At 44.5% G+C, this 23,343-nt stretch overlaps 1 protein-coding gene across 4 annotated transcripts in view; it reads left to right on the forward strand.

The window, feature by feature from the left end:
* LOC142814645 (uncharacterized) overlaps window positions 1-13,462 on the forward strand; it is a 32,406-nt gene extending 18,944 nt beyond the window's left edge. For all 4 annotated transcript variants that reach the window (XM_075893743.1, XM_075893748.1, XM_075893739.1 and 1 more), the window contains 4 exons: window positions 1,307-1,630; window positions 9,256-9,505; window positions 10,009-10,155; window positions 12,585-13,462. In XM_075893743.1, coding sequence (XP_075749858.1) covers window positions 1,307-1,630; window positions 9,256-9,505; window positions 10,009-10,155; window positions 12,585-13,417 — 1,554 coding nt within the window. In that variant the 3' untranslated portion in view covers window positions 13,418-13,462. The remainder of the gene's footprint in view (window positions 1-1,306; window positions 1,631-9,255; window positions 9,506-10,008; window positions 10,156-12,584) is intronic.
* Window positions 13,463-23,343: the final 9,881 nt, after the last annotated feature.

Genomic DNA, 23,343 nt, shown 5'->3' on the forward strand with positions numbered 1-23,343 from the left:
TGCGATGGACTCGCGTTTTGCACATTTATTGGATGCTATAAAACTGCTGGTTGAGAAATGGCGCACATATAGAAGCTCGAAAGGTTGTTGCGTAAGCGCTCCCCAATAAAGAAATTGACGACTATAGTCAGGAGCTGTCTCGGCAGCAGTGGAATAAGGTTTGCTCAAAAGTGAATAGGTAGATGCACAGTGGAGGCAATTGGAACGTCTTGAAGGTACTGCTCAATGATGCTAACTGCAAAAGTAGTCAACGTCTTGAATGTACTGCTCAATAAAATGCAAGTGCTCAGCGGTTGGCAATCGATCGATTAGTACAAGCACAGAGGAATAGTGGGGTAGATGACACGACTGCACCGAACTAACTTGCAATGCTTACTGACATGCTTTGGCCGCAAATAACACACACACAAGGTAAATAAACACTCAACGACATGCACAAGCGGCCAAAGCATGTCAGCATGTGTTATTTGCGGCCAAAGAATGTCAGTAAGCAAGTACCAACTAGGCCAACAATCAGTATTGTTTGCATTACTTGTCTCCATTTGCGTAGAGTTGGGGATGAATTCGCCCTCGCCCTGCCGATTGCTAGCTTCTTGGTTAGGTCCATTGATAGAGCGACCGCACAGGAAAGGCGTTGGTGCCTTGTTCGCACCCCGGACCAGGACGAATTTTCCGGCAACGAAAAAGCTTTCCTTTCTCAGAAATCCATACGGATTTTCTTGTGGCTCCGTGCTACAAACGGGTGGTTGTATATTATCTCTTTCTTACGTGTATTAATGATTAAGTCCTTCGTTCCTACCTAACATGTCCTAATGTCCTAACATGTCCTAACATGACGCTAATGTTTTTGAAGTTTGCGAGGAAGTTCAAGTTTCAGTCTCAAAACAAGCCACACGGACGTGTGTCTGTATGCGTATACCCGAAAATCACCTACCCGAAATACACGGTGTTTGACGTCACGGAAGTCGGCTAACGCAAATAGATGTCAATCATATGGAAGTTTTCTCAGTGTGGAAACAGTGACTGCGAAAGGCGGATTCTACGTTTACTTTTGTTTGTAACCAGAGGCGCAGTCAGAAATTTTTTCCGTGGGAGAGGGGGCATTGCTTTGATTTTGGGAGAGAGACTAACCTTTCAAATGGCTAGTTTTTGCTCTGTATGCCATGGTGAAAAGAAGTTGGGAAGTGTTGGGGGGGGGGGGGGGGAGGTTGCTATCCAAGGGGTGCCACCCCTTGGATAGGCCACTGTTTTTCCTACTGTAGGTACTTTTATTTATTTGTTTTTTTTTGGTGCTGTACGCCTGCAGTTTCTTCCCGAGATGAGCCTTCGGCGTCGCAACCGCACGGTGCTGACGCTGTCGCCGGGCTGGCTGCAGACGTCGCTGGCCGATGACCGCAGCGTCTCCCGCGCATTGTTGCTCGCCGCCCTGTACGGCCGCGACGACCTTTCTCAGCGGCTCGAGCGCGTGCATCGGCGCATGCGGCTCGCCGCGGCAGCCCTCCACCAGAGTGCGCAGAACCAAGCGCCATTTTACAGCACAGTGGAAGGTGTGGCTGGCTTCAGCAAATACCTGCCACCTCCAGAAGTTCTTCTGGCCATGATCAATCTCAACTTTCCCGGGAAGAACCAGGTGACCATTAATGCATGTCCCGAAAGGGGTTTTCACGAAGTCCAGCTTGCTGATGCTGCACCGCTGATTTATACATTGGAAATAGTCATAGTCCTAATGACGTGCAATAACATCAAGTGAATTGCCGTTTCGTGCTGTAAGAGGTGCAAAAACGTACCAGCATTTTAGGAGGCGTCTTTCGACCACTAATTATAAAGCAGCACAGGCACAAAAACCTTGATCTGGAGTTTCTTTTTTTTTCCTGATACGCTGCTGATGGCATGCTGGTCATAACACAACACATCGCTTACTGCAACACGCGATGCATAATCAATTACAGCCTGTTTGTTACCAACCAATCTGGCTCAGTTTGGGAGAGCTCGGCGGTAGTGATGACATCGTGGTCTAAGAGCATTGCTTCAGGTCACCTTAGGTGATGTCACGTGAGGTACGGCGTATAGGGTTAGATGGCGCACGCGAACGTCAAAATTCATGCAAGTTACCTTTCAAGCTATTCGCAATTGAGATTTGGTAGACGATATACGCATGTTTCCGGGAACCGGTACCGTAGGCTAGTGTGAGTGCCCATTGATGTAACAGAAATACCTGGCGCTTATGTGTCTTATTGAAACGACCATGTCGTAAGAGACAGGGGCTGACTTTTGCGCGAGCTAGTTCGTATCTTAAGGTTGAATTCTAGATGCTGTACACATGATGCATGTATACATACTTTCAGTCAGCAAACGTGGCTGAACAATCGTAAGACTGCAGAAAATTATTCTGAATGACCCAATTGAAAACTTTACTATGTGGCACAGTTTTACTGCGTCTTGCGATGTTATCTTATAATGGTTGGGATAATGGTGGATCATCACTTTATCAGTTTATTGGCAACGATAGTGTTCTGGGAAGCAATAACGGCTTTTTGACATTTGCTCCTTACGACCTATTGTTTGGAAGTGACGGCTATGGTGAAGCGCGTGCCAGTGGCTGGCTTCTTCTGAAGGGACATTTTTGCCTGTTGGTATAGTTAATATGTTGGTACACTGTACCAACATATTACTGTACCAACAACAGTGAACAACAATACTACTTTTATAATTACCAATTACACTGCCCTAAATGTACTATTTTATGAACGATAAGTGTAGGACGAAGTAGCTCAGAAACATTGTATTTAGCGTTTGTTGTGTCACACCGTTTTCGAATGGTGAACAACCATTATAGGGGTAACGCAAAGAACAAAGCCTCTGGGCACATAATATTTTTCATCAACATCATCATCATATCAGCCTGACCGCTCCCACAGCAGCGAAAAGGTACCTCCCATTATCCGCCAACCATTGTCTATTTCTTCTTCTTGATTTCAACTATGATATCCTTAACCGCCGTTTCTTTTTTGACTCGCTCTGCTCTCTTATTGTCTTTCAAGACTAGGCCTGTCCTTTTCCTTTCTATAGCTCGTTGCGTCATCCTCAATTTAAGCTGAACCCTTTTTTGTAATCCTCCAGCTTTCTGCTCCATAGGTAAGTACTGGTAAGACGCAGGGTTTATATACATTCCTCTTGAGGGTTACTGCAGATTACCATTCATGATTTGAGAAAGCTTGAACAATGTGTTCCACCCCATCATATTCTTCTGTTCATTTCGCCTTGATGATTCCGCTCCGCGGTTACTATCTGTTCTAATTAAACACATTTCTTTAAACTTTCCAGCTTATCTCCACTTATCGCAACGTGCTGTTTTCTGTCTAGACAGTGCACATTAATTTAGTTTTGTGCATATTAATTTTCATACCTACACTTAATATCTAGGACCTGTTTAACTATTTTTATAACGTGGTTGACACTTTCAGGCTTTATAGATTATTAGAAAATGTGTCAAACTATCCCTGATTAGAGCTAGCTGAAGCTCCACGGATAAATTATGCTCTTAAGAGTCCTTTTCATATGTTTTTCTTGCAAACTGCAGTTAGTGAAGTTTAATTTTAATAAAAATTCTGTCGCTTTACGTAAGCCGTTAATCCTGTGCGACGGCTCTTTAGTTGTCCAATTCTAGAGGAGGCACACTTATTCGGCCTGACGTGCAAATTGATAAACTGTGGGGAGGCGTTCGTTGCTGTAGGCACTTAGAAGCTTGTTTATTTTCGGGCATCTGATTTAAAGGGATATACTTACGCAACATTTCTGGCAAAAAAAATTTAAACCATGACTTTGTGCCCAGCGAAAATAACGGGAAATTTCCTGTCGTGATTGGGTAAAGATACGTACATGTGCAAATGCTTGCGTTGGCAGGAGCTTATGGGCTTTGAGTTTCAAAATTATCTATTCTAGATTTCTTTAGTGCAATGTGGCGCCCTATTTTAAATTCAATAACCCAGAACAGTTTTTAAACTATTTTGGTGCAGTAGTAAAGCAAGGTGTTTATGAAAAACTTTCGGAGATTTTCTTAATCCGCACGTGCGCTTCTCTGCTATGAAGTTTGTCGTACTAATGGCAGCTAGCCTCTTACTAACATCAAAGTATTCGGGCACAGTTTGCTTGCGCTATGACGTGGACAATGTTGATTCGGCTGTCTTGATGCAGACACAGGTAATAGACTAGAGCCAGCACGTGAAACTAGCAAACTAGGACATCGTTTTCTTTTTGAAGCACCACCGGTGCCGCCATTACTAGGGCAAATATCTATCGCAGAGAAGCGCCCTCGTGGATTAGAAAATGTTATTACCTTGTCCTGCACTTGGCAAAAGTTGCTTTGCCGCATGAGATGTAGATTTGATGCGGTGCACGCATTACTGTTATTCTAGCAAAATAATGTAGCTGAGGACGGTTAATAGTTGAAGTAACAAAGATATGAAATCATATAATGTAACATAGGTATTTAGGAGAGATAGCTCACCGCTAACCAGTAATTCCACACAACTGTGTAAACCAGGGGAACTTATCAGCGAAAGTTGTCAAATGAAATTTGTATTAAAAATGCAAAATTATTATTTCAAGTAATATTTCAGTGATACGGTCGTAGTCTATTCAGCCAAAGTTTTGACGAAGAATGTGCCGTGAGAGTATGAATTTTCTGAAAACTGAAGTGTCCCCCCCCCCACACACACACGCACACACACACACACACACACACACACACACACACACACACACACACACACACGCACGCACGCACGCACACACGCACACACGCACGCACGCACGCGCGCGCACGCACACACACACACACACACACGCATACGCACACACACACGCACACACACACACACACACACACACACACACACACACACACACACACACACACACGGGATAACTTCTCCTTGGGTTTTGGACAAGGAACGTTCCCTCAGAGTCCCCGCACAGTGATCCTTTCCACTACCCACAGTGATAGCTTGGCGGTGTGCTTGACGAATAGGCTTGAGAGTTCAAGCCTGATTGTCGGCCGCGACGGCCACAGTTCAACAATGTAGAAACCCGAAAACACTCATATACCCGCATTTATGTGAAGTAAAGTTTCATTTACTTTCACACAAAGAAAGAAGCGGGGGCTAAAGGTTGGGTTGCCTGACAAAAGCCTAAGCTCCATTGTACTGTCTGGCGACAGTTAACAAAGCAATATAACTGAAAACATAACATAATAAATAAATAAATCAGCTACACTTGCAAGTACAACAAAATAAACTGTTATTAAGCATATAGCAGTGAAAATATTGTTATACATAACAGAAACCAGAGTTCAGTATATGATTATTTGTTCCCTTCTTAAATATTTTCATTTAAGCATCAAAATTAACATTTGTAGACATTTTAGTCATAGCCACAGTGACCTGATGAGTTAATTTTGCGTGTTAAAGTATACCGGGTAGTATGAATTGATCCAAAGTACACACTTCGGTGCACTTCAATATCATGTCTTAGCTCTGGCTCATAATATTCTAATTATTACGATTATTAGTGTACTTTGTGCGGGTCTGTGAGCTGATATCCTATGAACGGGTGCTCTATGGCCATCAAATGTCTCTTGCACCATTACACCCTATATTGTCACCATCTGTAAGGGGAAGGAAACATACCATTCCGAACTTTAGGCAGCAGCGCTAAGAGTAACGCTTATATATACTACTATGAACTCACACATGTTTAATGATTACAATGCGTTTTTCAAATTTGTTAGATATATCAATGCGATTAGCGTTTCGAGAAGAGTTCAATCTAGGTATTTGTGCTTTAAACTCGTCATCTTGACAAATTATGTCACGAGGTAGTCTACATTATGTAGTTAGTAAAGCCAAATAAATATAGCGTAATTATAATTGCATACTTGTGTAGTTACTATCTGTAGAGACTACCGTAGTTTCTGGGCCGAGGAAATTTGTGTTCAATACCAAACTTAGGACAAAAGTTATTTTATGAATTATGTAACAATGAGTGTGTGCAACTCTCCACGAAACTACCTTGACGTCATTTGATAACTGGTTACGTGATGGTTTGTATGCTCCATATTTTATAATAAAGGTTATAACATATCAATCGCTGCTTTACGATCATCAGCCATTCCTGACGGGCAGATGCGTTGGCACTTTGTAGTTATAGAGTGGAATTTTTCAGAAGTATTGACCAAAACACAAACACATTACTTTTTGGACCTAGTAGCAGTTCATCTACAAAGTTAAGTACTGTGAAAAAAAAAACGTTTGAGCCAGAATGATGTTTTAATGAGTAGATAAAGTTTGCCCAATGTTGATTAGCGAGCATAATGTATACATATAACCAAAAGTAGTAGATTCTATTAGATAAGTAGATAAGTAGTAGAACCGTAGGCAGAAGTAGTATAATCATGACTATTGCCACTATCTCTTAGGAGGAAGATAAATAACAGCTGCATGTTACTGGTACTTACCCGCGGAGCAGAAACCTGGAGGCTTACAAAGAAGGTTCAGCTTAAATTGAAGACGACGCAGCCAGCGATGGAAACAAAAGGGATATGCGTAATCTTTAGAGACAAGAAGGGAGCAGAGTAGGTCAGGAAACAAACCTGGATTAAGAATATCGTTGCTGAAATCCAGAAGAAATGAACATGGGCGCAGCGCATAGGCTGGATAACCGCTGGTCATTAAGGGTAACTGACTGGATCCCCAGAGAAGGCAAGTGGGTGAGTGGGAGACATAAAGTTAAAGGAGTAGATGAGATTAGGAAGTTTTCGGGTATAAAGTGGCATCAGCAAGCAGAGGACCGAGTTGACTGGAAGAACATGGAAGAGGCCATTGCCCTGCAGTGGGCGTACTCAGGGTGATGATGACACAAATTATCACCCTGACTGATGCTGAAGATTATGATGATAACCATAGGAGTTACTTGGTTGTTTCGCTGGAACAAGAACCATTTGTTCTATTTGAGGGGACGATCATTTGTTGTTGAATTACTGTGCATCGCGTCGCGAGTTACCACTTTCGTTGTACGGCACTGTACGCCACCCTTCCCTTCCCCCTCCCTCCCCCCTTTCCTCCACTTTCTGCGCAGTGTAAGCCTCATACAGTTCAGCGAGAGAATGTGTACTTTCGCAGTAGCCGAGAAAACCACACAGTAACTCACTCTAAGCCATCTTTTCTTTTTTTTCATTGCACAGCGCGAGGCTTTTAGACTAGTGCTAGGGATTATGTACTAACGCAGAAGCTCTGGAAAGCACAGAGTATTACATTGCGGTCCTTCGTTAGCGGCCCCTTCGAGTGGCCGGAAGCACAAATTTATAATGAGATTATTAGCGTTGCTCGCTGCTTCCCAAGCTTAGCCAGAGACATATGCCTAATGAGCACGCTGATAGCAAGCGTTCGCAGCGCGTTGGCATTAAGTTGCTCCTAGTAGCAATTCGTCGTAACCTTTTCTGTTCATCGAGCAAAACATGGGTTTGCTTCCTATATTTCTTGTACGATCTTTATCTACTTAAACCGAGTTAACGGCAATCAGTTTAATTACTTTACTTTCAAACAGAGGGCGGCAGAAAACGGAAAATGCGAACAGTAATATTTGAAACTACAGGGAAACGTTATGCGGGTACAGTGGCTTTCAACTCGGTGAATTCGCGCGCGCTCTTGATAGTGATTACAAAGAAATGTTTAACGATTTTTCCGGTCTGCAAAGAGTTTGATTGTCCTACGCATTTGTACTTTAAAAAGATGCCTTCACACGTAAAAAAAAAGAAAAATTGAGGTCTTATGAGCCAAAACAATGATTAGGCGGTGCGCTGTATTTAAGGGCTCCAATTATTTTGACAATCTGGTGTTCTTTAGGGTGTACAAACTTCGCACGTGACAGGAGCCTCTAGCAATTCGCCTCCATTGAAATGCGACCACCACGTCTGGAATCGAACCCGTGACCTTTGGGTCAGCAGTCGAGCGTTACGCCACCGTGGCGCATAATATTAACAGGAGAGGTTAACGTAACACTTCTTTTTTGCCAATTTGATTCTTAAGTTTACTTGCAAGCCGCGATATTACTGTGAGGCAAGACGTGTTCCGAGACTTTTGTGTAACTTGAAATCGTGATGAGTTTTTCCAAAAGGTAGTTGTATTCAAATAAATTCACAAGCACGCCTAGTGTAAACATGGAAGCGCGCGCAGCATGGTTCAGTTATCGGCGCCTATTTATACACCAACGTGAAACAAGGTGCATGCGCAGTGCGTTTGCGACGACACATTGCCATGACGTGCACCGCGTCATCCGAGCGCACCATCACCGAACGCGGTCAACCAGGAGGCTACTTACGTGGTTGAAAAATACCCGTGCCACGAACGAACTGCGCATGAGCAGACTTCGTGTCAATGTAGGCATCGCTGGCAGAAGTGTGCGCTCACTAAGTGGGCGTACGACGGTAGTTACGTGAGCTTTTTTTTTTGTAATCTCGTACAAATGCAATCACCTCGCCCAGGGTCGGAAGCTGGATGTTTACTCAAGGAAAGAGATGCATTTTAATTACAGAAAAAACTTTAGGAACCGAACCGATTGGTTAAAGGGTCCCTACTGACGTTATCATTAGAAAAAAAAAGCTTCTATAACAGCTGCTAATATACACAATGTAATGTAATTTATATCCAATTTTAAATGTATTCAACGTGCTGTTGATGATTCGACGCTCATTTTTTAAGATGCAAGCAGCCTCAGATGCCTCGTAAGTGCGAATGGACCACCGATGGCGTCATCATAACTGCTGCTGCAAAAAAAAAAAACTTCATTCACATATATGGACGTCACCACATGACGTCTTGAAACGGCTCAGCCAAAAGTGGGACGCAATTATGAAGTCACTAGGACGCCATCACGATGTTACACGATGACGTCTTCGCATGACATAATCGTTTGATCAAAGGTGGGCTGACCACGAAGGCAGTGCGAAACTAGGCGAGGTGCAGAAAGGTTGCAATGCTTCTGGCCTTGGATGTAGCGCAAAAATGCGAAAAACATTATGTGCGGAAAGCTTTTGGTGCGGTGTCAGGAAGAGGGAGAGCCATTACGTCAAGTGAGAGGAAGCAGCTGGCTTTCGCCTTCATGTTCTTTTAAGTGAATGCAAAAGTAACCCTGTGAGTATCAGTAAGTACGTGCGGTGAGTGGCGAAGCTCACGCGTTCTCCTTCTTTAAATGTGAAAGGTTACCCTGACAGACGACGTGTACGTTACTGAAGGCGGGCGATCGGCGTTTCGGCTGGCGGCCACATTTTCTGCCGATGTGGCCTTGGACGACGCCGAGGCCGCCGGTGCCTTCGTGAGCACGTTGCTTCTGCGACATCTTGCTGTACCTTCATCCGCCAAGCTGTCTTCCATGCTGCAGTTGTCGAAGTATCGCTGTTTCGAGTTCGTTCAGGACGTGGCTCCGCACGCTATGACGTTGTTTCTTGCCGGTGGGTAACTTTTCTCTTTTTTTGCCTACAAATGGAGGTCTTCATTTTTTTGTCGCGAAGATAACCAAATTACCGATTTCATTGGTACACTGCATTTCTTAAAACATTAGCTTCAAAGTCATGCATTCTATATACTCCGGTTGACATTCGCTCGCCTTTGAGTAATTATCCATGCCATGTAACATGCCCCGTGATGACCAGTGTTACTTGCTCGTTGCTTTGAATTTATTTCAATGAAAAAAAATAGAAAATTGCTACAATTAGGAACCAATAGCAAGTTATCCGTGCCATTTGTTGGCTTGAAGCATTTGAAGAAACAAAGCTTCTTGCAAGCTCAGTGGTTCACTGTTTACGCTTTTACGAACGTAGTGTGATAGCTTCGAACTTTAAATGTGGTTGATATTTCTCTTAGTAATCCTGCTCTCTTTTTCACATAGCTTTCTCCTAATGTGAAAGATATTCCCGTTAGCATAGTTGTTTTATTTTACTTCTTTTATTTACAGAAGAAAGCGTTCCAACGTCAGACATAGACACAGCACAATCTGTAATAGCTAACATACGCTTGGTTCTGGAGGCGGGCCTTGCTGTACTTCCAGAAGCCGAGAGAAAGAAGGCCTCGGCAAAGCTTCGTGAGATTGAAGATGTCATTCGTAAGTGTTCTCGAGCACAATTTCGCATTGTTATTGAAAATTTTTTACATCAAATAAAACAAAACCTATCTTTATGTTATCTCGGCAAAGCAAAATGGGTGGCGTAAGCTGTATTACTGCTATTTGACTAAGCCCGGTCCCCTGGTTTACAATTCAACAGTACACAACCATGACACAGGCACTATATGCGTCAAATGAAGCCCGAACAGTGTCATTCATTCGCTGTGGTATAGTGCGTATCCTCCAGTCGTCGCCCTTCACAGATGCACGCACCTCGTTTCGGAGCAGTGCGCATATGCGCGCTCGTTCATGAAGATAAATATAGAGGGCGCACACTGTACCAATGTGAATTCGTGTTTCTTTTTGGGTCTCATTCGACGCCGATAGTACGGGACAGGTTCACATAAGTCTAGGTACTTTGAAAAATACAGGAATAGAAGAAAATGTTTTATACAGTCACCTAATTAGGTTTAAGATATAGTATATTTGTCCGAGTTTTATGTCTCAAAACCACAACATCGTTTTGAGGGACACCGTAGTAGGGGACTCAACTGTGTGGAGTTTTTAAACGTGTACCTAAATCTAAGAGAACGGTCTTCAAAGCATTTCGTCATCATTGAAAGCAGGCCGCCATGCATCAAGATTCGATTAGGCTAACAGTCTCAGCAGTCGATTACCTTAGCGACTAGACCATACCGCACTAGCTCGTATATTTGGAGCTAATAAATAACAAACAGGTTCAGCGGGTAAGCCAAGGCGTCCTTTGTCTCGTTAAATCATTTTATGTTTTTTTATTTTAGTTGTACTTTTGTTAAGCACGCCAATTGCGGCGATGCGGTTGCTTAACACCGAGAATGAGGTAAGCCTAAGTGGACTTGATAAGCTTTTCTTGCTGCATGTGGCTGCACTGCAGCGGAATTTCATTCATGCCATCTTCTGCATTGTTAATCAAAGAAACTCGAATATAGTGATTTCATTCTGTCCTATTCAGCAATGCAACGGCTACGTGACAGCTCTCGCAATGATGTTATTCGCTGTGCTTTAAACGTGAAAGAAAATTGAATCAGTCTCTAAAGAGTCCCTTAGTTTAATCACGGCTGTCTCTCTCTCTTCATGAACACACGCAAAAAAAAAAAAGACCAGCACTGTGTGCTGATATGTGTGGAGCCGCTGTAACTTGTGTATGTTATGGCTTTTCGTATGGGTTTGCTTAGCATATCTTTTTTTGTCGTCGTTTCGTAATCTTTCAAGAAAAACGCTGCGTTTTTCGTCTTTAAGCGCTGTAAGGAAACAAACTAGATGCCAAAAAGAATCTTGTCAAGCTGGAAACTGACGAGACCAATGCCACCCTGTGTAAAGAAAGGTACACCATACGGTCGTAAAGCTATGAGAAGGAGATGTCCAAAGAACGAGCAACTTAAAATAAAGTCTTCAAACGTATCGTTTCTCTACGTTCCGCCCTATTATGAAGTATCCAAGCTAACGTAAAAAGAAAGTTCTCGTGAATGCCACACGTACAGTTATTGAAATGAATATCTCAAGAAATTTCAAACTGGTAAGAGACGTCGTTAACAGCAGTGCGAAGTAATAAGGTTGTAGAGTTGAAGAGAGAGAAATAAACGCTTATTTAGAAACAGTGTTTCGAGCGAGGCCCGGTGTCACCCTAAGGTGGGAGGGTTCCTAGTCCAGGAACCCTCTGGCTTTGACTGTCCCCTTGGCCCTGGCGACGAGTTGTCGCAAACTGTGGATTTAAATATTATATCAGCATGTTCTTGATTACTTGCTCAAATGGCATTAAGCAAATTTTCTGTTCTCTCAAACGCAACGTAGTGGCAGAGAAAGGAAGTGAAACTAGCTCTAGTGCTTAGCAGCAGAACACCTGAAGTGTTTTCTAGTCCTCGAACGGTAAACGCGTGTGAACTGAAGGGCCAGCGTATGCGGTCATGCGACACATATTTTTTAAAAAGCAGATTTAGTCGGGCTCGTTTCTTATTACCTTTCACTTGTTATACCCACGCAAAAGTAGGCGTAACCAAATTAATCGACACAGGCGAGGCGGAAAGCACACCGATACGTGGGGATGTTATCTCATTGACCGGGAAGGTATAGCGAACACACAAACAGGATGGACAGCAAGTGAAAACTTCCTACAATTTTAGTGTCTCGCGCATTTGTAAAATGAATTTCGCATTGGTGTACTGACTGTACGGAGACTGCTGACAAGGCAGCGATTTAACAGTAATGTGGGCCAAATTGCTCAGGAAGCTTTCATAGTCATTAAGCCATTGTACAGGACCTCTCAAGAGAAGTGGCATCGCCTTCAACATGAACATGTGCTTGAAGTTTAATCATAGGATTGAAACATTCAAACCCTAAAAAGACGGGGGTGTCTCACCAGTGGTTAATTAACTGCACTCACGCACTTCCAGAGGTACCCGACGACTTTCACGACGACGCTCTGCTCGAGAGGCATTACGCGTCACTACCCGTGTTCCGGTCACCCTTCATCCGCTCATACCTGTCTACGCTCAGTGGGCGGGCCGCCCGAGCTAAGGCGTCGCTACATCGCCGAGTTTCCACGGCACGCCGCATGACGCACCGGCTACCCATGCTGGCGACCAAACCACTACTGCTTCCATTTTACGGCCTGCTGTTCGTGCCCGTAGCGTCCATGATGCCGCCAATCCTGGTGCGCGAATCGCCTGAGGCGACGTACGCCTCCCTGGGCCACCTTGTGGCTCGCGAGCTCATCTCCGCGTTGCATCTGTCAGCTTCGGGCGCCGCTCGCAACGGCCTTTTGGTCAACAGGCGTTTTTCTGCAGTGGTCTCCGACGCCATCGCTTGCCTCCGCCGGTCGCCATCGTCCCAGACGCACCGTAAACTTGGAGCATCGGCGAACCGGCAAATCGAGGAGGTGTTCGCCGACGTTGTGGGCCTGCAAGCGGCGATGGGCGCGCTCCAAGTGGCGGCGCCGGGTTACAGGATGCTGGCGCCGAGGACGGTGTTGCAGAATTGGACGAGTGCGCAGCTCTTTTATCTGAGCGCATGTTTCAAGTGGTGCGCGTTTGCTACGAAAGACGTGGACGGCACAGTGGGTTCGCACCGCGAGCGCTGCAATGTGCCTATCGCTGAGGAACCTGGCTTCTTGACGGCCTTCAACTGCAGCGCCAGTTCTAGAATGGCTCGCGAGCGAAAGGGCTGCTTTCAGCACGTCCCTATCAATCGTTCGTTCCAATCCACGAACGAACCAAGGTTTACCTAATTTTTAACGTTGATAACGAGAAATAAATGCTCAAATATATGTGTACAGGAGTGCATCATAACCAAATCCCACGAGTAATCGCAATTCTACTGAGAATGAAAGGTTGCCTTAGGTCCCGGTTATCTCTTGATCACTACGCGAAAATAGTTAATCCTACTTATAACTGCTGTATAGTTAGTATAAAAATAGCTTTCACTAGGTGTTTGCTGGTGTACCACTTGTTCGGGACTGGTAAAATATGTTTGCGTGCCTTGGTCGCATGCCGAGTATATCATATAAAATTGCTAAAGTGTTCTGTTTGTACACATACTCTGTGGCGCCAACTGTCGAATGACCGGTACTGGCTGCCATAATAAAAAAAGCAGTTTTTTACATGACGGTATATCGATCATGCAGACGTACGAATCTAAAGAGCCGGAGAAGTAGACGTAGCCATTTGCTTTATGAAATATATTCTGCATTTAAATGACTTACCTTCGAGGCTGACAATGCCAGCGGCTAGCACACGCGTCAGATTAGTAAACATAGAGAGATATACTCTGCGAAAATTATCCCTCAGAATAGCAGAATTTGAATATATACTACGAGTCAAATCTATATTTCTCGTACCAGTCCAGTAACACAGGCTCACATGCATATAGAGAGAAAAGTCAACAGTAGGACATATTTATGTCTGTTGTATATTGCTTCATTTATAAACGCTATCTACGCACGTGTTCGGCACAAATCAAAAAAGCGAACCTTTCTTCTGCAGACGGAAGCGCCTCATGTCCAACGTTCATAAACAAGTGTACCATACGCTCGCTCTCTTACGCGCCTATTATAGTTAAGCGCACGCTTTGCTAGTATAGTGGCCGGGCTGCATGACACGGAACTCCAACACACCCTCATTGCAAATTCTGTGTTAGTAGGTATAGCACTTGAGACGGCGTTGGAAGTGACATTATTAAGATGTTTAAAGTGCACCCAATCGCTCCTTTTCAAGCGAGTGTCGAAATAAGCCGGCCAAAGTGGGTAAAATTCGGTCAAGAAGGCATAGAGTGGGAGAAGGTGAGAAAGAGGCGTTTTGGTCAGTTCAGTTTTGCAGGGCCCGTATATATACACTTTAGTAGCTGCACTCAGAGCAGGCAATCGTGAAGAGTCCCGCTCTTAGGTGCACGTATATAGTGGCGCGTTATAACAATTTATCCTCTTGCCTTCATGATGCACGTGAAGCCTCCTTACTCCTACGTTTTCGGCTTAGCTCAGCCAACTGTACATCGCTGCCTGCTGGGGTGACTCGCCAGGAAGGCAATGCAAACGAAGGAAGAAAGGCGAGCCGGCGCGCGACGCCTTGGGCGCTCCTTTACCCGAGGGTCTATTTTCTGGGCATCTCGGGACGTGGTCCCGAAGATGGAGCAAGGCATGGAGGCAACGCTGCTCAGGGAAACCCGGGAGACTTCCATCCAAATTGCGGCGGCACTAACGCGATCAATTTGGCCCTTTCCATCTTCCTCGGGCCCCGAGCATGACGGAATTTGCGGTCTTGTTTTCTTCGCTTCCTTTCATTTCCGGCGCGGTGCTTCATCTGAGGTGCCGCTCCTCGGCCCAGCGAAGCGCTCGGCACGGCCTGGAGTCTATGGCCGACTCGTTCGCTCCCCTACCTCCCTGACGGCTATGCTTACACTCGCCCGAAAACTTTGCGTGGCACTTCTCTATTACCGTGCGCACAAGATTGTACGAATGTGTTTATGCATATACCGTTCTCTTGTTCCGAGGTTGGCGGCTGTGTACGTGCGTCCTTGTTTTATCTCTGCGCGATAAATTTGTTGATACTGCTGGATACTGCTGGCTACATTTTTATGAGACGGGAAAGTGGGTTTTCAATCAAAGAAGGCGACGCGACTTAAGGGAGAAAATATAAGAAAACCAAGGCGGATACAGTTGGTTAAAGGAAGGTAGCCAAACTGACGCAACACCGCCTTCGCCAGTCGTGTATAGTCCATGTCTTTGCTGCGCAAATGCAACAGATATCCGAAAGAAGCAAGAAATATCGAATAAAAGGGCCGATATATAAATGTATATATATATATATATATATATATATATATATATATATATATATATATATATATATATATATATATATATATATATATATATATATATATATATAACGACATGAAAAGGGAGCTGTCTATAACATTTCGGATGAGGTCTTACACTTACGAACTAACTATCAAACAGAAAGTAAAAAAAAAATATGAGAAAGCATTGCGTAACAGCTGGTCCGAGGCCATCGAAGTAGACGAGGCAGCAGCAATCGGGGCTATAGCAACAACGAAATGACGAAATTCAGTTTCGAGATGGCCATCGGGAAAGCGAAGAAAAATCCCCAGCGTAATAAAAATAGCGTTCACCAAGGACGCCAGAAGACAACGTGTTGATTGGCCGACCTGTATATCACGTCAGATGGTGGCCTCGGGCGATGAAATTCGGTCCCCCGGCCCGTACGAACATCAGAACACATGAACTTTAACCTAACGCCAGAAGCGTCCGCATTGCTGGCCGGATGGGACGGGGCCGTCCGCTACCGGCCCGGCCATGGCCGAAAGAATGAAGGTGCGAGTGGGACGAAATGGCGTAGAGAGGATGGCAATGAAAACACATTAGGCGAGTACAGAAGCACTGTAGTGAACAGAGAAAGGGAGGTGGAAGGAGGAATCACAGGTCAGCACCTTTGGGCACCACGGACTCCGAGGATCGCACACCGGCGCATCTGTGTCTTTTGTAGGTACTAGTGGAGTGCGCGTGGCTGATGTGAACGTTTCAAAAAGGGCACATAGGCAAAATAAAGTGTAATAAAGAATCATCCTAAACACAAATTTCAGTGCCACGCAAGGAATAGAAGGAGAGCCGCCTATAGACAAGACTAGACTAGGGACACCACAAAGATAATGAAGGCAAGGGCGACAACACGACGGCGCTTTTCCAGCTGAATTCACTCACAATTTTCCCCATCTCTATCTTACCTTACTTTCCTCTATATTTTTTCTTTTTATCTCCTCCCTTCCTACCACAGTATTGGGCAACCAACCGAAAATTGTAACCCCTTTCTTTAGCTTTCGTTCTTGATCTTGCAAACCACAGGTATAGCTGTCACTGGACTTGGCCTAATTGGTGATCACGAGGAAATACCTTTTCCCCGATCTTTACTTTTCTGCTAATATTTGAACCTACATGCTGCTTGATTGAAGACAAACACCGCGGAACCCATGGCCGAACATTTACATTCGAACCTAGCCACCCATACTGTGGCACCATTTCCCACCTTAAGGTGAATAGTTTAGAGCAGAAGTATCTATTTTAAAAATATTTTTTATTTTAAAAGTAACCTAGCCAACTCCACCTCCAGTATACACTTGTATTAAGATAGAAAGCATATATTTATTGGCAAACTACTATTCTTGAAAGTAAGTTGGCAACTTTGTGGCTAGTGCTTTCTATTGCCCTCTGGAAGAAGGATTAGCAATATTGATATATAATAATCAAACAATAAAAAAGAAAGAATAATGTGAGAAGAGCCGGACGAAATAGTACAGATATTGCGCGGAAACCTGTCCACTGACCCCACAGGTGAAAAAAAAAGGCGTTTTTTTATTTTGAGCCGTATTAGCACCGAATCTGGCTTGCTGTGGCCGAACTCAGAATACCGCTACCTTAGCATTTGTTCAGATAGACGATAAGATGAAGCAGCGTTGTGATTGGTTCTTGAGATATCCCGCTCATTTTTCTTCCAAGGCAGATGCGAAGTCGCTCGAGTGCACTAAAAATGCTACTCACACGTGCAAAAGAAAAATCGATCAAAAGCGAATGCCAGCGCTCCTTAAAATCAGTCAGAAGACGCATTCAGGCTTCTGTTCTCTATTGCGCATAGCAGACCTTGCGGATCACGTTAAAAAGATGATTGCTTCGTGCCCGTCACCAGGGTTTGAGAATCGGAGGTACAAACTAAAAGAAAAAAAAACGGTATTGTTGGAAAGTGACAGGAAGTCGGGGAGAGGGTGAGCGCGCACACGTTTTGCGAGCAGAACGAGATTGAGGGAACCGAAACGACTCCTCTCGCTTGTCCGCTATTTGTACATCGTCAAAGAAATCGGAGGCAGCAGAGCGCTGTGACTAGGGCTCGACACAGCGAAAGGCGCACACGGAGTGAAAGGCGGTAGTACGAGGCCTGTTACCCGATGGCAACGGAACTGTAGCCAGGCGGCAGAAGAGATTCGGGACAAGGAATGCCCCGGCAGCGTGCGCGCGCAAAAGAGGACGTACAGCGCGCCTGCTGCGTTTTCGAGGGCCCGCTGCGGAGCGACGAGAACGGTGCACGCGCGTGACTGCTGAACGCGTTGCGCTGCTCCTCGTCCTTATTATCATCCTTTTTTTTTTTGGCTTCGCCCCGGGCAGTTTTCCCCTCAACGTTACGAGAACTATCAGCCGGGTACAATACGTCGCTCGTGCTATCTTGCTCGCCATTGCTCGGGTGTGTGAACGCTCCACTGGCGTCTGTTACCGTGTCTTTTGCTGAACGGCTGCTGCGCCCACTCGGGCTTGGAAAGACAAGAACTGGAAACAATGCAAAAATTGAAAGAAGAGGGACGAGCTAACTTGTGCAACAAAGGCGACTGCGTAAACCTCAAGGGGAAGAACTCAGCGCTCGGTTCCTGCGCGCTGGCTCCTCTCACTAACGGTTTAGTTCTCTCTCTCTCTTTTCTTCGAGTGCACTTATTGATAGAAATTATGGTGACTGCCAGTTGGCGAGCGTAAATCGAAGAAACGTGCGTACTTCCTGGTTCCTTCATGGCAAAATAACCTGAAGGAATAAGTCTGAAGAACTAGGGTCTGAGAAACACGGTATAATTGTTGACATCCTTGCTTCTATGGAGAGAGTATATAACCGCCCTTGTTAGGGTCTTATGCATGCGCAGTTATTTTATAGATTTAATTTTATTGATGTATAATAATTTGAATACGTTCTAGCCACGCATCATTTACCGATAAGTTTGAATGCAGTGCGCATGTTACATGCGCTATTCAAGAAGGACCACGGAGGTTTTTAGAGCAGGCAACGTGGTGTTCAGAAAAGAAAACGCGGTTGTCAGAACAGGAAATGGCGCTGACTGACAAATCGACTTATAGTAGAAAGCAGCTTTCGGCGAGTTGGTTCGGCATAATTAAGTTCATAGCTGTGTTCATCAAGGCTGTGCGCGAATCAGGGAGCACGTGCAAGCATGCCACGCATACAAGGCGCCTCTCGAGGTACTCTATAGCAACTGGTAGCATGATGGTGCTGAATCGATCTAGTTGGCTTTTTGTGATCGTCGAAGTTTCTTTGCTTTATGCACAGTTATCGTAGGAGTGCTGACAAACTTATATCACGAAGCTTATCAGCCAAGTCCACTTCTATAATTTTATGCGTGATCTGTTCCAGGTTTTTAGAGACGACACTTGACATAACACGGAACGCATTCACAGCGACAATAATGATAAGATAGATTGTCTTGCCCTTATTTTTCTACGATGTACTAGTGCCCAGATAGTATAGAAGTGAGGCATCTGCGCGTCTGGCTTATGGACAATTTTTCACACGATAACGGTACACGATATACAATATTCAAAGTGCACTGGACAAACTTAATCTTGTGCTTAACAGTACATGCTGCATCTTTGTGATTGAGATCAGGGATCCTGCATATTATAAACAAATCATAGGGGACAGAATGTGCAACACGATCATTCGCCCACTCAGTAATTTTTTTTTTCAGATAATGGAAAAGAGTGTGCAAATACACAACTAGCGTGGTTTTTCGCTTCTCTGCAGACACCCTACAGGTCGATTACCGAGACTTGTGCTCATACCTGAGTAACTCCTCAACTACTGAGGTTAACGAAAAAATTGGTAGACCTGGCGTATGTCAAACGAAGAGCTTTTCTGTTAAGGCTGTCGGTCATGGCAGGAGAACATAATTTTTTATGTGCATTAGTGGAACATAGCATAGATACGCTTCACTTGAAGAGTTCTGAATGCGCGCAGTCATATTGAAGCAAACATTTGCGTAATAATAATATATCCAACACATGTGTTCGCCAGTGAATGTCAGTTTAAGGTCTATAACTCTTAGTGTTGTCCCCTACCGTTTCATGCTCGATTACCAATCGATGCAGAACCGTCTGAGAAATTGTCTACCTCAACTACGTCAGCATTCCGGGTAATGCTGACGTAAAATAATACCAAATAGTCATATACAAATATACAAACCTTGAATAGGTTAGTGCTCTGTGTGCTCAGAGAAATATGTTTGTCCGGGGATGCAAATTCTATATAATTAGGTATGGGTGCAAGGCAGCAACCAATAGAGACAACCTGCTTCTGAATATATATGCGGTCCTCCCAACTTACGCAAGTCAAGTGCAGGTAAAAAATTCACAACCAGCCCTGCCTGCCCGGCCCTGCCCTGCCCTGCCTGCACTGCCTGCACTGCCTGCCCGCACGCCTTTCCATCCGCTTCTATCACACTACAGCACGCTTCAAACGGACGGACGGATGGACGCTTCACCCCACTCATCATTATTCACTCCGTGAATATGCTGTAAATTTCTTCTTATATAAAAGCCACTAATGCCATCTAGTGATAATATTTTCAAGGACATAAACACACAACGTCATCTAGTGAGCAATTCTTAAATATATCTAGAATTAAGTTTCTACTACAACATGCAACTACGAGAAAACTAGCCAAACCTTGAGGAGCTTCACCCCTAAAAGCACGTAACTCTAATAAAATTGCTCTAATATAGCCTTTCGGTGTTCTGAAACATGAACAGCACTACAATCGGGACAAGAATATAACGACAGACCGGGAAATGACTCTCGGTCTTGATATCACCACCCCTAGTCTAGTTTATTTTGTTTCCATCTTAATGATGTACCAACCAGCCCAGTTAGGTGCACTCACCGCTCCAGGCAGATCAAGAGAATATGTTAAGAACATTGTGTAAGAAACAGCTGGACAGTTAAACGAGGAACATGACACATTTATAAGAAAAGTATCGCTAGGACTTTACTTCTCAAAACCAAAATGAGATTATGAGAGAAGTGGAGCTCTGGCATTTTGCCTACTTTGAAATATGGCTACTAGGCCAGGGATTCCACCCGACGACCTTCGAGTAAGTATTAACTCGCTTGTGCTTCGCTTATTATTCACATTGATTTGTAGTCACTGGTAGGCACTTAATAAGTTTCCTTATTTAAATTAACCGTACGTTTCAACGTCACTCGGGTCAATATTTGCCATGAAAAGGGGTCGTACAAGGGGTGTTCAAAAGAAAAGGTACGAAACGACACTGTGGATGTAATTGAACGCTTTATTCAAAGTGTGCACCATAGGTTTAAGCACAACAATCCAATTCACGAACGAGCCGAATGACTTTTTCCCCCCAGAATTCAGAAAGCTATGGCTAGACCCAATCCTTCACAATGTTCATCATCCGAGTTGGAGCTCTTCCATTTCAGATGTGTTCTTCTCTAGTTTCTTTTCAGATATTTTATTTTTGACCACCGACATCCGTATAATGTGACACGCCAATTACTTTTCACTTGGTCGTCCACCTTGTTGAGGAGATCGGCCGTGATTGTTGATTTGGTCGTCTCTCATAAACCAAACTGTTATGGTCTTCATGAAAACAGGCCCTCCATTTTGACAAAAGGTTGTCGCACAAGTACTATTTCCCGTACATGGTCACTATCCGGCAATGATTGGTGGCCGATTTCACGCATTAAGTTGCCAGAAATGGTATCTGCTCCTTATTTGTTGCATTTTGCAATCTGAACACTATTTTGTCCTAAACGTAATGCCTCGTCAATTTCCAGGTGCTCTTTAATAACAGCCTCTGCTCTATCCTGCGCATGTGGGTGCTTTTGTGTGCTGCAGGCCACAAGGGGGCATTCAGTCGCATCCCTAGATGTCTCTCACTTTCTCCCATACCACCATACGAATCTTCGTTAACAGTGACATTATTACGACGTTTTGTACCTTTTCATGTGAACACACTTTTTATGTTTCTTATGAACGGCCTTTCAATTATCCTGGATCAATACTGGCCACCGAAAAGGTAATTATAGTGCCTATAGCGTCGGGCTGCTGAGCTTGAGGTCGCGGTTTCGATCTCTTACGCAGCGATTGCATTTCAAAGGAGGCGTAATGCGCCAGGCCGAAGTTCCGATAAGTAGGTGAATGTCATGAATTGTAAGGTCTTTCGTTATGCGACGTGCCTTAGGATCAGATTGTAGTTTTGTGGCGTAACACAATACAAGGTAACGTCCGGGCTGATGAAGCTGCCAAATTTGGACACGACGCAGTTAGGCGGTAAGTTGGGCCAGTTCGTTAGGATCCATCGTGAACTTATTTACAGCGCAACACCAGAAAAACGATGAACTCCTTCCTTGTCCTGTGTTTTCCTGGTGTTGCGCTGGTTCACGCTGGACACGAAGCCTCGAGAGAAATCGTCGAGATACCTTTCTCGAGAGAAGACGCTGCGACACTCGCATCGACACACGCTTGGCACCTGCAGCGATCTCTCTGGACCGACGCTAGTCTCTAGTACAGCTATCTCTATAAGGTCAATTCATCGTGTCACTTCAGTATCCTGGGAGACCTCAACTGGCAAGAGAAAACCGGCTTGCTCCGCATTCGATTGAACGGTCGCTTACACAAACTACTTTAGGAACAAGGTTGGACTCTCGTGCTCACCATTGTGTGTCCGATGTAACGTCCCAGAAGATCTGAATCATGTCCTCTGGGAATGTAGGCTACACGCACTAAAAAGACAGTCTCTGAAGGTGGCCTTAAATATTTCATGGGACGTGAAATTTGCGGCCCATCGCAAAGAAGATCCAGTGCATTTCGCGCTATGAAGCCGTTGCTAGATTTCTTGCGGGCCACAAGCTTGAATCAAGCTTTGTAAAATAATGTAGTATAGGCCTGTGTAGCTGTATGTGCAATGCGTTTAACAGTGTACTTATCGTAATCATAACCCAGAACCTGAAGTAGAATGTCAGTCGAAAAGTCAGACATCTCCAGCTCTTCATTAAAGTATTTATTTTTCTCCCTCATGTGTACACGAAAATGATGTCAACCTTACTGAGCCTTTTACTTCGTAACTTATTAAAACACATCTAGCATGCAATTCTAATAACAAGGCCTTCAATATTATACTTTCATCATCTTTCTTATTCAATACTTATTTCTCTCAAAGCAATAACAAGATCTTACATGGTGGCTAATGCCAACTTGAAATACACAATCGTAACTACGCCTTCCAAAAGCATACTTCAATTTTGTTGGGAGTGAGTTTGGTTTAAAAACGTAGCAGGATACGCATGCGTCATGTCCTTCGGCTATTCATTACTAGCACGCGCTAGCCAAGTACACGCAACCTGACGAACGCGGTGGCACGAATAATTTCTTTTGCAACTAACGAAAGAAGTTAGCGCGCGTGTTTTGCGCCTCTGCATTCTCAGTTTCTGCCCCCATTATCTTTTGGTGGAACAACTTGCGCCCGAACGAGCCGAGGGAAGCGTGTACACAGTATGCACAGAGGAGAGGAGGGGGGGGGATAGGGGAGGTTGTTGTTGCTGTTTATCTTGCAAATAGGACTAATAAGTGAAAACAACTCACTTATCGCGTCATATTGTAATATGACGTGTTGCAGAGCAGTGATGACCCCGAAACAGCGTGTGCAACAAGACGACGCGTTAACGGTGTTGAGCGAGAGGCTGTAGGCATATGCGTAGTGTACGGTGTGCAAAGTTCAGGGATTACACGAGGGGCCGATGGGCGCGCTGTAATAGCTCAGTGCTAAATGTATCCAATGCGCGACATCATTGGCAGTTG

Source organism: Rhipicephalus microplus, chromosome 1 (assembly GCF_043290135.1).
Source record: "Rhipicephalus microplus isolate Deutch F79 chromosome 1, USDA_Rmic, whole genome shotgun sequence".
Taxonomy (NCBI): domain Eukaryota; kingdom Metazoa; phylum Arthropoda; class Arachnida; order Ixodida; family Ixodidae; genus Rhipicephalus; species Rhipicephalus microplus.